This window comes from Rhinopithecus bieti, unplaced genomic scaffold (genome assembly GCF_001698545.2).
Source record: "Rhinopithecus bieti isolate Rb0 unplaced genomic scaffold, ASM169854v2 scaffold_62793, whole genome shotgun sequence".
Lineage (NCBI taxonomy): Eukaryota > Metazoa > Chordata > Mammalia > Primates > Cercopithecidae > Rhinopithecus > Rhinopithecus bieti.
In genome coordinates this window covers 731,894-747,160 of record NW_016824412.1, presented here as the reverse complement: position 1 = coordinate 747,160, position 15,267 = coordinate 731,894, and the positions used below count along the sequence as shown (strand labels likewise).

The 15,267-nt window shown below is 40.9% G+C and overlaps 1 protein-coding gene across 1 annotated transcript in view; it reads right to left on the bottom strand.

Moving 5' to 3' along the window:
• PIK3R4 (phosphoinositide-3-kinase regulatory subunit 4) overlaps positions 1–14,546 on the bottom strand; it is a 75,012-nt gene extending 60,466 nt beyond the window's left edge. Inside the window, exons 1-3 of the mRNA XM_017862331.1 lie at positions 14,011–14,546; positions 12,155–12,930; positions 1,027–1,160 (exon numbers count right to left, since the gene is read on the bottom strand). Of these exons, the coding sequence (XP_017717820.1) occupies positions 1,027–1,160; positions 12,155–12,887 (867 nt within the window). The 5' untranslated portion in view covers positions 12,888–12,930; positions 14,011–14,546. The remainder of the gene's footprint in view (positions 1–1,026; positions 1,161–12,154; positions 12,931–14,010) is intronic.
• Positions 14,547–15,267: the final 721 nt, after the last annotated feature.

The window sequence follows — 15,267 nt, the reverse complement described above, 5'->3', positions numbered from 1 at the left end:
TATCTGAACTTTCTGTTTATATTTTAAATAAGAGCCTAGTAGTGAACACGGGGGAATCAAATGTACTAAAAGAAAATGTTAACTAGTTAGAATTGCTTTTAGTTTGGATTAGGCCCTAAAGATTAAACAAATTCACTTCTTTCGCAGTTAAGAAAATGTATGCCCAAAGACATGAAGTTACACAACCAAAGCAACACAAGAAGTATGTGCCATACCCAAAGACAGAACATTACACCAACTCCTAATCCAGTGTACTGTTCAATAAATATGGCCTAAACTGGCTTCCTCTGAAGCACCTTAGTTTTTAATATTTGACATACTTAAGAGAAATTAAAATGTATTATAGATCTCCCTGTATTATATATCTTCCTACCTAATTAAAGAATATTCTAAATACACCACAATCTTTTCCATGACTCAGAGTCATCACCACAATATTAGTTACCCTACAAATGACTTAGAAAAGATGCCCTCAAACAGTAATGTAGCTATGTGGCTTAGGTGATCCCCCATATGACTCCTCACGCCCATTCTGCCATACTAATTTGTGCTTCTGTAGCTGCCTTTCCAGAACTCCCCTCAGCTTCATATATTAATACAAAGCTATTTGCTTCTATATGCAATGGCCCTGTATTGCTGTATTATATTCAAGTTGACATTTCCTGTCCCCTCCATTTTAAATGTCTGTCTTCTTCATTTCTTACTAGCAAGCTCTATCCAGGACAACCTCTCCAACCCCTAGAAACCACCTTACCTCCTTCCAAATCTGTAAAACACACTGAAGATTATAGTGGGAAAATAGATAATAAATAGATTTTTTTTTTAAGTCAAATGAGCTCTGTGCCTGAAGGGGAAAAAAACAGTACATTCTGCCCTAACAAAGTAGTAACAAAAGGCTGTTTATATTAGTCTATGGTGTTTTACTGCTTTATTCCAAATTTACAACATTCCGGAAATCTGATTAAAGCAAAAGTGGGAACAAGAGCCTATTAAAAACTTTATGGCAAATATTTGTAGCATAGTTACCAATTCTCTGATACTGCGATCTTCAATTTTATTTAGCACTTGTTCAGGGAAAAAATGTCCATTTCTATAAGCCAAAAGTTGAGAGAGATCAAATAATGGTACACCTTCTGTAAAAAGCTCAGCTATCACACAACCTGAAAAATAGCAGGTATAATTCTGTTAGAAAAGAGATGAAAAATATCATGCAATATAGATTGAGAACTCAGACAGTTCATAAAACCCAAAATGCAAAAACCCCAAAGTAAATGAAATTTAAAATGTTGATGCAACATACAACTACAATCAAACTGACAGGGAAAATGTTTATTGCCTGAACACTGGTTTCTAAAGTATAAAGTCAAAAAAGAGCCATACAATTTTTCTCCCTCTTAAAAAAAGTTAAATACTTCCCCAGTTCTGTAATTTTAAATGAATGTATAAACCAGACATGGTGGCTCACACCTGTACTTCCAGCACTTTGGGAGGCCAAGGTCAGCAGATCATCTGAGATCAGGCGTTCGAGACCAGCCTGGTCAACACGATGAAACCGCATCTCTACCAAAAACACAAAAATTAACCGGGCATGGTGGCGCACACCTGTGGTCCCAGCTACCTGGGAGGCTGAGGCACAAGAATCACTTAAACCCAGGAAGTAGAAGTAGGTAGAGGTAGGCTGCAGTGAGCTGAGATCATGCCACTGCACTCCAGCCTGGATGACAGAGCAAGACTCCATCTCAAAAAAAAATAAAATAAAATAAAATAAATAAATAAATAAATAAAATAAAAGTATACATGTAATATATACAATTTACATATAGAGTGATAAAACAAGAAACTTTTATTTAAGTATGGACTTACATTAAATTCATAAGGAACTACTACTACAAAGTCATATCTGACAAATCATTTATTCATCATAAAACAAAAAGTTATTAGGTGACCACTATACCCTAGGCACAAGTAGTACACAAAGCAGATAAAATCCTTGCCCTCATGAAGCTTTCATTCTAGGAAGGAAGACAGAAAATAAAGCAGTGAACAAACATAATATGTGAAAAGCTAAAAAGTGTAGCTGTAAGATTAGGGAGAGGAAAAGAGAGAGAACTCTCGTTTTGCACTTACATAATCTTCAAACCAGAAATTTTTAAAGTACTCACATTTCCAAAAGGACAACACAGTTTCACTGAATCATTACATGACAGGCATTTAACAAGTTTAAAGAGATCCTTAAATAACCTCAGTTCACAGCCTGTGCATTTGCTAGTCCCTCTACCTAGAATGCTATTTCCCCCAAGTACCTCCACCTCCTTCAGATCTTCAGGTGCTCAAATGTCACTCAGCAGTAAGGCCTTTCTTGATTGCCTGTTTAAAATTGCAGGCCCCACTTCCACAACTACCCCCACACCCCTCACCAGACACATTCCTTTTCTCTTTCCTTACTGTTTTTCCCCCATAGCACCAACTTCCAGGTTATATTTTACGTACAGATGCTGCTCAATTTACAACGGGGTTACATCCCAATAAATCAACGAAAAGTAAAAAATATTGCACAGTGGTTCATGGCTGTAATCCCACCACTTTGGGAGGCCAAGACAGGTAGATCACTTGAGGTCAGGAGTTCAAGACCAGTCTGGCCAACACAGTGAAACCCTCTCTCTACTAAAAATACAAAAAATAGCCAGCTGTGGTGGTGCACGTTTGTAATTCCAGCTATTTGGGAGGCTAAAACAGGAGAATCACTTGAACCTGCGAGGCAGAGTTTGCAGTAAGCAGAGACTGGGCCACTGCACTCCAGTCTGGGCAATAGAGCCAGACTCTGTCTCCAAAAAAAAAAAAAGAAAAAGAAAAGAAAAATAAATGGATTTAATACATGTAACCTGCTGAATTTTCCAGCTTAGTCTACCTTAAACATGCTCAGAACACTTACATTAGCCTACATGTGGGGAAACACATCTAACTCAAAGGCTATTTCACAATAAAGTAAATAAATTATGTGAGACATTTCTCTCACGTAATTTATTAATATTGAACTAAAAGTGAAAAACAGAATGATTGTATGGGTGCTCCAAATACATTTCAACTGAATGTGTATCACTTTTGCACTTTTGATTTTGGTAAAATCAAAAAATCATAAGCTGAACCATTGCAAAGTCAGGGCAGTCTGTATGTTTCTTTTTGTCTACATGCCTATTAGAATACAATTTACATGAGGAAAGGATTTTTCTACTTTTCTCTATTCATTGAAAAATCTCCAGCAACTAAGTTCCTAACACATAATAAACACTCAATAAATCTGTTAATTTCTCTCTGTATAGTGTCACATTTTAGAATAAAGGACTTCGAAAAGCAGCTATTAAAAACACCATAAGCAACAAGGAAACAGAGGATCCAAAAAATACAATTAAAATTAACCAGCTAACGTAAGCAAGTTTCTGAGCACGTTTAAGGTAGGGTAAGCTGGGAAGTTCAATAGGTTAAGGTGTATTAAATGCATTTTCTACTTACATTTTCAACTTCTAATCAGTTTATTGGGAAGTAACTCCATTGTAAGTTGAGGAACATATGCACATAAAATAGAATCTAGAAGTTGGTGCTGTGGAGAAAAAACAGTAGGGAAAAACACCAACTGGATCTAACAGATACCAACAGAACACTCCACCCAACAAAAGCAGAGTACAACACACGCATACTATATATACCGCCTGGCGTTGTCAGCTGTAAGAGCCAAGTGTCAAAGACAATCTAACAGCAATGAGCACTAGACAGAGGCTTCTAATATCGTTCACTACACACTGAAAGAATTAGGATTCCTTAATGGCTTGTTTGAGCACTAGGGCACAGTAAGTACGATATCTTATACCAAAAAGTAAAGAAATGCTTTAAAAAAAAATTATAATAATAATGAGGACTGTCACAAGGACACGGGAATCAGCCTGAGAAGGCTCCTACTACCACTGGCCAAATCTGAGACAACTGATGCACCAATATAATTAAGGTAATAAATACAAATGATTGAAAAAATTAAGAATTAACATCTATACCAATAAATAAATAAATGGGGCGAAAGAGAGGATCCTTGAGTCTAGCAGAATGTTGAGGTCCTACTGTTGAATGTGGAGGAAGTGTTTGAGTGAAAGAATCATTTTTGCAACCATCACAGTAAAAATTTGATCACGCAAGAATCATCAATGGATGCCAAATGCCAAGGGATAAACTGTAGTGATGGGCAGGATATTTGCACATCTTTTTTTGTTTTTTGATACAAGGTCTCACTCTGTCACCCAGCCTGGAGTGCAGTGGTGTGATCACAGTTCACTGTGGCCTGGACCTCCTGGGCTCAGGTAATCCTCTCACCTCAGCCTCCCGGGTAGCTGAGACTATAGGCATGCACCACCACGCCCAACAAATTTTTTGCATTTTTTTTCTAGAGACAGGGTTTTACCATATTTTCCAGGCTGGTCTTGAACTCCCAGGCTCAAGAATCTGCCCACCTCAGCCTCCCAAGTGTGGGAGGCTGGGATTACAAGTGTGAGCCACCACACCAGGCACATTTGCACATCTTAAAATTTCTTCCTACAAGTTGCTTATTAGTTGCAAGGGATTAAAAAAATAAAAAATTACAGAGGGGAGAAATCTGGGAAGATTTTGACCAGATGATTAAAATTAACATCACAAACAACCATCATTTGTTTCAAGATGTGACCCTGTGAAAATCCATCATCATCTATGCAGTATTCCTACTAAGTTATAACCTAAATCTAATCACGAGGAAACATTAGACAAACTCAAAATGAGAAACATCCTATCAAAAAACAAAGGAGTGGGTGACATACAGAATGCATGCAAAAGCTGATGAAAACGGAATAAGTTCTATACGATAATTAACAGTAATGCACCTATGTCAACTGATTCTGATATGGTACGACAGTCATAACATGTCATCATTGGGGGAAGCTGAGTGAAGGATACCTCACTATTCTTGTAACTTCCTTTGATTCTACAATAATTCAAACTAACAAGTATAAAATGATTTTGAAAATTAAGTGGGGAAGGCATTCTTCAAAAAATGGCAATGTGATCATAACAAAAAGAAAAAAAAGGCTGTAGAAATATTAAAGGAGGCTAAAAGGATATGACAACTAAATGTAATATCTGACCCTAAACAAGGTCCCGCCCTGAAGCAGGCAAAATGCTCTAAGAAACATGATTGGGTCAAATACAAAATTAGAATAACAAGTGTAATTACTGTATCAATGTTAAAATTACTGTAGGCATTAACTATATTGTGTTTTGTAACAGACTATACCTCATCTTACAAAACACTGAAGGCAGGGGAAGGTTCCAAGATTGCTGAATAGGAACAGCTCCAGTCTACAGCTCCCAGCATGAACAACGCAGAAAACGGGTGATTTCTGCATTTCCAACTGAGGTACTGGATTCATCTCACTGGGGCTTGTCAGACAGTAGGTGCAGCCCACAGAACATGAGCCAAAGCAGGGTGGGGCATTGCCTCACCCGGGAAGCACAAGGGGTCAGGGAATTCCCTTTCCTAGCCAAGGGAAGCCGTGACAGACAGTACCTGGAAAATCGGGACACTCCCACCCTAATACTGCCCTTTTCCAAGGGTCTTAGCAAACAGCACACCAGGAGATTATATCCCACGCCTGGCTTGGAGGGTCCCATGCCCATGGAGCCTCGCTCACTGCCAGCACAGCAGTCTGATATGGAACTGCAAGGCCGCAGCGAGGCTGGGGGAGGGGCATCCGCCATTGCTGAGGCTTGAGTAGGTAAACAAAGTGGCTGGGAAGCTCAAACTGGGTGGAGCCCACCGTACCTCAAGGAGGCCTGCCTGCCTCTGTAGACTCCACCTCTAGAGGGGCAGGGCATAGCTGAACAAAAGGCAGCAGAAACTTCTGCAGACTTAAATGTCCCTCTAAGACAGCTTTGAAGAGAGTAGTGGTTCTCCCAGCACGCAGTTTGAGATCTGAGAACGGACAAACTGCCTCCTCAAGTGGGTCCCTGACTCCCAAGTAGCCTAATTTGCAGATACCTTCCAGTAGGGGCCGACTGACACCTCATACAGCCAGGTGCCCCTCTGAGACGAAGCTTCCAGAGGAAGGATCAGGCAGCAACATCTGCTGTTCTGCAGCCTCCGCTGGTGATACCTAGGTAAACAGGGCCTGAAGTGGACCTCCAGCAAACTCCAACAGACCTGCAGCTGAGGGTCCTGACTGTTAGAAGGAAAACTAACAAACAGAAAGGACATCCACACCAAAACCCCATCTGTATGTCACCATTATCAAAAACCAAAGGTAGGTAAAACCACAAAGATGGGGACAAAACAAAGCAGAAAAGCTGGAAATTCTAAAAATCAGAGTGCATCTTCTCCTCCAAAGGAACGCAGCTCCTCTCCAGCAATGGAACAAAGCTGGACGGAGAATGACGTTGACAAGTTGAGAGAAGAAGGCTTCAGACGATCCGTAATAACAAACTTCTCCGAGCTAAAGGAGGATGTTCGAACCCATCGCAAAGAAGCTAAAAACCTTGAAAAAAGATTAGACGAATGGCTAACTAGAATAAACAGTGTATGGAAGACCTTAAATGACCTAATGGAGCTGAAAACCATAACACGAGAACAACGTGATGCATGCATAAGCTTCAGTAGCCAATTTGATCAAGTGGAAGAAAGGGTATCAGTGATTGAAGATCAAATGAATGAAATGAAGCGAGAAGAGAAGTTTAGAGAAAAAGAGTAAAAAGAAACGAAAAAGCCTCTAAGAAATGTGGGACTACGTGAAAAGACCAAATCTGCGTCTGATAGGTGTACCTGAAAGTGACGGGGAGAATGGAACCAAGGTGGAAAACACTCTTCAGGATATTATCCAAGAGAACTTCCCCAACCTAGCAAGGCAGGCCAACATTCAAATTCAGGAAATACAAAGAACTCCACAAAGATACTCCTCAAGAAGGGGAACTCCAAGACACACAATTGTCAGATTCACCAAAGTTGAAATGAAGGAAAAAATGTTAAGGGCAGTCAGAGAGAAAGGTCGGGTTACCCACAAAGGGAAGCCCATCAGACTAACAGCGGATCTCTTGGCAGAAACTCTACAAACAGAAGAGAGTGGGGGCCAACACGCAACATTCTTAAAGAAAAGAGTTTCAACCCAGAATTTCATATCCAGCCAAACTAAGCTTCATAAGTGAAGGAGAAATAAAATCCTTTACAGACAAACAAATGCTGACAGACTTTGTCACCACCAGGCTTGCCTTACAAGAGCTCCTGAAGGAAGCACTAAACATGGAAAGGAACAATCACTACCACCCACTGCAAAAACATGTCAAATCATAAAGACCATCAATGCTAGGAAGACACTGCATCAACTAACGAGCAAGATAACCAGCTAACATCATAATGACAGGATCAAATTCACCCATAACAATATTAACCTTAAATGCAAATGGACTAAATGCTCCAATTAAAAGAAACAGACTGGCAAACTGAATAGAGTCAAGACCCATCAGTGTGCCGTATTCAGGAGACCCATCTCACATGCAGAGACACACATAGGCTCAAAATAAAGGGATGGAGGAAGATCCACCAAGCAAATGGAAAACAAAAAAAAGCAGGGGTTGCAATCCTAGTCTCTCATAAAACAGACTTTAAACCAACAAAGATCAAAAGAGACAAAGAGGGCCATTAGGGATCAATTCAACAAGAAGAGCTAACTCTCCTAAATATATATGCACCCAATACAGGAGCACCCAGATTCGTAAAGCAAGACCTCAGAGACCTACAAAGAGACTTGGACTCCCACACAATAATAATGGGAGACTTTAACACCCCACTGTCAACATTAGACAGATCAACGAGACAGAAAGTTAACAAGTATATCCAGGACTTGAAATCAGTTCTGCACCAAGCAGACCTAATAGACATCTACAGAACTCTCCACCCCAAATCAACAGAATATACATTCTTCTCAGCACATCACACTTATTCCAAAATTGACCACATAGTTGGAAGTAAAGCACTCCTCAGCAAAAGAACAGAAATGATAACAAACTGTCTTTCAGACCACAGTGCAATCAAACTAGAACTCAGGATTAAGAAACTCACTCAAAACCGCTCAAATACATGGAAACCGAACAACCTGCTCCTGAATGACTACTGGGTACATAACAAAATGAAGGCAGAAATAAAGATGTTCTTCGAAACCAATGAGAACAGACACAACATACCAGAATCTCTGGGACACATTTAAATCAGTGTGTAGGGGGAAATTTATAACACTAAATGCCCACAAGAGAAAGCAGGAAAGATCTAAAATTGACACCCTAACATCACAATTAAAAGAACCAGAGAGGCAAGAGCAAACACATTCAAATACTAGCAGAAGTCCAGAAATAACTAAGATCAGAGCAGAACTGAAGGACATAGAGACACAAAAAACTTTCAAAAAATCAATGAATCCAGAAGCTGGTTTTTTGAAAAGATCAACGAAATTGATAGACCGCTAGCAACACTAGCAAAGAAGAAAAGAGAGAAGAATCAAGACGCAATAAAAAATGACAAAGGGGATATCACCACTGATCCCACAGAAATACAAAATACCATCAGAGAATACTACAAACACCTCTATGAAAGTAAACTAGAAAATCTAGAAGAAATACATAAATTCCTGGACACATACACCCTCCTAAGACTAAACCAGGAAGAAGCTGAATCCCTGAATAGACCAATAACAGGCTCTGAAATTGAGGCAATGATTAATAGCCTACCAACCAAAAAACATCCAGGACCAGAGGGATTCACAGCCGAATTCTACCAGAGGTATAAAGAGGAGCTGGTACCATTTCTTCTGAAACTATTCCAATCAATAGGAAAAAAGGAATCCTCCCTAACTCATTTTATGAGGCCAGCATCATCCTGATACCAAAGCCTGGCAGAGACACAACAAAAAGAGAGAATTTTAGACCAATATCCCTGATGAACATCGATGCAAAAATCCTTAATAAAATAATGGCAAACCGAATCCAGCAGCACATCAAAAAGCTTATCCACCACGATCAAGTTGGCTTCATCCCTGGATGCAAGGCTGGTTCAACATACGCAAATCAATAAACATAATCCATCATATAAACAGAACCAAAAACAAAAACCACATGATTATCTCAATAGATGCAGAAAAGGCCTTCAACAAAATTCAACAGCCCTTCATGCTAAAAACTCTCAATAAACTAGGTATTGATGGGATGTATCTCAAAATAATAAGAGTTATTTAGGACAGACCCACAGCCAATATCATACTCAATGGGCAAACATTGGAAGCATTCCCTTTGAAAACTGCCACAAGACAGGGATGCCCTGTCTCACCACTCCTATTCAACATAGTGTTGGAAGTTCTGGCAAGGGCAATCAGGCAGGAGAAAGAAATAAAGGGTATTCAATTAGGAAAAGAGGAAGTCAAATTGTCCCTGTTGGCAGATGACATGATTGTGTATTTAGAAAATCCCATCGTCTCAGCCCAAAATCTCCTTAAGCTGATAAGCAACTTCAGCAAAGTCTCAGGATACAAAATCAATGTGCAAAAATCACAAGCATTCTTATACACCAATAACAGACACACAGAGCGCCAAATCATGAGTGAACTCCCATTCACAATTGCTTCAAAGAGAATAAAATACCTAGGAATCCAACTTACAGGGGATGTGAAAGACCTCTTCAAGAACTACAAACCACTGCTCAATGAAATAAAAGAGGTCACAAACAAATGCAAGAACATTCCATTCTCATGGATACGAAGAATCCATATCGTGAAAAACGGCCATACTGCCCAAGGTAATTTATAGATTCAATGCCATCCCCATCAAGCTACCAATGACTTTCTTCACAGAATCGGAAAAACCTACTTTAAACTTCATATGGAACCAAAAAAGAGCCCACATTGCCAAGACAATCCTAAGCCAAAAGAACAAAGCTGGAAGCATCACGCTACCTGACTTCAAACTATACTACAAGGCAGCATGGTAACCAAAACAGCATGGTACTGGTACCAAAACAGAGATATAGATCAATGGAACAGAACAGAGGCCTCAGAAACAATACCACACATCTACAACCACCTGGTCTTTGACAAACCTGACAAAAACAAGAAATGGGGAAAGGATTGTCTATTTAGTAAATGGTGCTGGGAAAACTGGCTAGCCATATGTAGAAAGCTGAAACTAGATCCCTTCCTTACACCTTATACAAAAATTAATTCAAGATGGATTAAAGACTTAAATGCTAGACCTAAAACCACAAAACCCTAGAAGAAAACCTAGGCAATACCATTCAGGCCACAGGCATGGGCAAGGACTTCATGACTAAAACACCAAAAGCAATGGCAATAAAACCCACAAGTGAGAAAAAAATTAAGCCAAACTATCACAAAATTTACCAAAAATGGCACTGATGCCAGATTTCTTTCGAAGTCCCTCAGAGTACCACCCTCAACACACTTCTCCTTCCTCTCTATCCCATAAATTCTTAAATAATCTGGAATCCATAGCTCAGTTTCATGTGGTCTGTGTATGTGAAATAATATATAGGAATGAATGCATGGTACATTTTTCAGGGAATGAGTCCACTAATTTCATTAAATTTTTTAAGAGAGTCCAAAAAAGCTTAAGAATCACTTCTGTACAAACTTTTCCTGGCTACAATTTCTACCTATTTCCTGTCTATTTCCCAAATCTCTGTCTCTATCCCAGATTTCTATGCCCAAAAATTTATAACCAATTGCTGGGCTAGGTGTGATAGTTCATGCCTGTAATCTCAACACTTTGGAAGGTTGAGGTGGGATGATAGCTTGAGCTCAGGCATTCAGGAACATTCTGGGCAACACAGTAAAATACAGTCTCTACCAAAAATGTTTTAAAAAATATCAACTGGGTGTGGTGGTGTGCGCCTGTAGTCCTGACTACACGCAGAAAGCTGAGGCAAGAGGATCTTTGGAGTTGAAGGCCGAAGTGAGCTACGACTGCACCACTGCGCTCCAGCCTAGGCAACAATGTGAGATCCTATCTCTAAAACATAATAATAAATTAAAAATAAATAAAAATATAACCAAATACATGTTGTACATCTTCTCCTGAATACTTGGCAGAAATCTCAAACTTAACATATCTAAAACAGACCTCATTATCTTCCCAACCTTACCTGTTCCTCCTCTTGTGTCTCCTTGTCTCAGGGACCAGCATCACCATCCACTCAGTTTGGTGGGCGGGGAGAAGTTCCTGTGACTTCATCTTCCAATGACAGAATCCTAACAATTCTATCTACTAATAATCTCTTGAGCATTACCACTTCTCTCCACTCCTTCCAACTCTGCCACAACCTTAAGCCAGTCACAATCATCTTACCTGGACTGTGGCAGTTTTCTCCTAACTTGTTTTCCTGTCTTCTGTGTAGCTTCCCTGCAAAATTCACTCTCTATGCTACAGTCAGGCCAGACCGTTTATGATCTGGCCTGAGTTTGGGCCTTGCTTAATTCACATCCTGTGTTCCAGAAAACACATCAGTGCATCATGTTCCGGTTTTTAAGCTTTTGTGTAGGCAACATCCTCTGTCTGAAACAAACTACTCTACGAAAGTTAACTCCCAATCAACTTTCAGGTTTCAATGTAAATATCATCTTTCTATTAAAGAGGCCTTTCTTGATCCCACCTCTTGACTCATCACCACCATGAGGACTAATTTAAGTATCTATGTGTTCATATAGTAGCACTCGATGCTTATTACCACCACAGTAAACAACACTGCATTGAAATGTCCTTTTGCAATATCCATGGTCACTTTAAAATGGAAGCATTATGAAAATATATTATCCATCAACGTCGCTAGCACTTAGGACAGTGCCTGACACATACAAAAAAAGTAAGCAAGCAAATATGTTTATCTGTTTGTGTAAACAAACTGCTGTTTGAATTTCCTAGGCACTTAAACATATCCAATGCAGGAATGCTGCCTCTAATTGAAATAGTGTCTGAGGACAAACCAAGACATTAACTTTTCAATATCTGGTGACTAAAAAAAGCTACATTTCTGATTAACAGTTAAAAGATAAACACATGCTCCTTTAGCAAATGTGACCCACTCAAATACCTGCTGAAAAGATGTCCATTGCTCTCTTCAACTCTCCTCTTGTTCTCTGATTGCTATTTAAGTCTACAAGTGGAGTTGAAGGATCTCTCATATATTCTAACTCAGTGGCAAACATCCCACCATCAACAAAACGTTCAGGAGCAATATAACAAGTTCTCCTCCGTGATGTGTCAAAGAAATAATTGAAATCTGCCGGGTTGTCTTCTGGAAGATAAGTGGGCTTAAAACTGGCAAAATCAGTTAGAAGAACCCAATTCCAACTGGTGACCATCACATTCTCAGTCTTGATGTCTCCATGACGAACTCCAGATTTGTGTGCTTGGTCCACAGCTGTCAGGATCTGGAAAGCAATCCAGCGCTTCTCAATGTTATTCAAGAATGGACGGGTACTGATGCGATCATAGAGATTGTCTCGCACATACTGCCTAAAGAGCATAGCTGCTTTCTCAGATGCTTTTTCTGATGCTTTTTGGAAAGGTAGACAGTTCTGTGCAGAATTAAGCCTGATTTTCAGCTCCTCCAGCTCTTGTTTATAGCTGGTTAAAGGCAATGTGGGATCCTGAATTGCAAAAACCTTCACAACGACCAGGCCTTCTCGGTGCTTGGCTCGAGCAACTTTAAAAAACCGGGTACTCCCCAGGCTTTTATCATATTCAAAGTCATGAATATCTGAAAAATAACTCTCTACAGAAAGGATCTGGGAGGGAGCAATTCCAGCAAGCTGATTTCCCATAATGTCAAGCACCTCTGGGGTCGGTAAGGTTAGGATACAATACCTATATAAAAGAAAAACAAATGAAGAAAAAAGACAAGAAACAAAGAAGCAGTGAAACACCATTATTCCATTATTTGGTCTCTTCCGAAAAGACAGATGCAGCATATTTCTCTTCCACTAAGAGCACTGTACCTAGCCTTCTGGGCAGTCTCTAAATTTCACACACATTTATCTAAAAAGACCATGTTATTTTCTCTAAGAAGACCTTGTTATTTTACCTAAAAAGATCTTGCTATTGTGCATCGCCATTTCCAGGAGCTTAACTATATTTAGATAGGTCTCTTCAACTTTAAGCCAAAAATGTTAGAATGTGTTATTTTCTGATATTTAAAGTATTAATGAGCCTTCATTTTGTATTCCATGCTGTGCTTGGGGCTATGAGAATCACAAAATTACTATACGACATAGTTCTTGTTCAAGAACCTGTAATTTCTTGGAAATAAGACACAGACACATTAAAAACTTAAAACTGGCCGGGCCCGGTGGCTCGCGCATGTAATCCCAGCACTTCAGGAGGCCGAGGCCGGCGGATCACGAGGTCAGGAGTTCAAGACGAGCCTAGTCAACACGGTTAAACCCCCCTCTCCACTAAAAATACAAAAATTAGCCGGGCGTGGTAGTGGGCGCCTGTAATCCCAGCTACTCGTGAGGCTGAGGCAGGAGAATTGCTTGAACCCAGGACGCGGAGGTTGCAGTGAGTGGAGATCCCGCCACTGCACTCCAGCCTGGGTAACAGAGCGAGGCTCCGTCCGTCTCAAAATAAAAAAGAAAAATGTAAAACTGACTAGGAGTCATCTAATACAAATAGGTCACTGAATTCCTGAAATGGTCAAACTAAGATCTAAAAATTCAGTTAACTCCTGGACACTTCCTGACTAATTCCAGTGTGCCCTCTCACCCAGCTAAAAGAAGGTGCAAACTTCCCTAGTCTGCAACAAGAAACCTTGCCACAGATGTTAAAGAAATGTAGACCAAAATACGCACTTGCTAACCGTAGCCCAGGGTTTTGCTAACTCAGGTTTTGCAGGAAATAAATGCCACACATATACACACACGACCTTAAGCACACATAAACATTTACCCTAGGCCTCGGGAAAGTGTCAAAAATCGTTCAGAGGCTTCACAACGAGGTCATAGTGGACTACTTCGAGGACGGGACGGGAAAACGCGTCAGCAGCGGGGAAGCTATCTCTACGAAGGGTCTTTCTTCATAGGCAGGAGACGGGCTGTTGGGGGAGGGGCGCAGAAAAGTCCCGCTCTTCAGAAACCCGGGTGGTCCTGGAAGGAGAACTGGGAAAGCTCTCGGGGTCTCAGCAGAGAGAAGAAGCCACGCAAAAGAGTTTCCACAGGTACCCTGGGATTTGCCCCTTCCAGCCCCCTAACCTGCCCTGGGGCCATGCGTTCCTGGGCCTCGTCTTCCTCTAGCGCGGATCGCTACACCCTTCCGAGCCCTCCTCGAGGGCCTCACCACCGGGCTGGGGGAGATGGAACCCAGGAGAGAAGTGGAGACCGCCAGTCCCAGGAAAACACTATACTTCAGCTGCTACAGCCGCTGCAAACGCCGAACTCCCGGGAAAGCAGCCGGTCTGACCTCACTTCCTGTCGCCGAGCAGAAGTGACGAAACAGAGTGAGCTTTGAGGAATTGCCAGGGTAGGAAACTGGTTGCTAGGAAACGAACGAAGGCGTGGTCTTACTCCGGGCGAAACTACAGGGAGAAAATAATGCTCTGACAGCGATCTATCCCCGTCCGCCTCTTCTACCTTTCATTCTCGAACGCTGAGGTTTCTGACATCCGCTAGAATCTGTTCAGACACCCCTTCACTCCCAGGACAGCAGAACAGCGTTAAGAGAACTCAAGAATATTTAGGAAAACTAATATATCCCAAGCTGGATTTTTAAGAGTTCTATTGAGATATAACTTACATACTATAAAATTCACCTGCTTAAAATGTACAAAGCAGTAGTTTTTAATACATCTATCGAGTTGTGCAATCATCCCTATAATCTGATTTTATTTAGTTATTTATCTTTGAGACGGAGTCTCGGAGTCTCGTTCTGTAACCCTGGCTGGAGTGCAGTGGCGCGATCTCAGCTTGCTGCAACCTCCACCTCCCGGGTTCAAGCCATTCTCCTGCTTCAACCTCCCGAGTAGCTGGCACTACAGACGCCGGCCTCCACGCCTGGCTAATTTTTTGTATTTTTAGTAGAGACGGGGTTTCACCGTGTTGTGGTCTCAATCTCCTGACCTCGTGATCCGCCAACCTCGGCCCCCCAAAGTGCTGGGATTACAGGCGTGAACCACCGCACCCGGCTTTTTTTTTTTTTGGAGACAGAGTC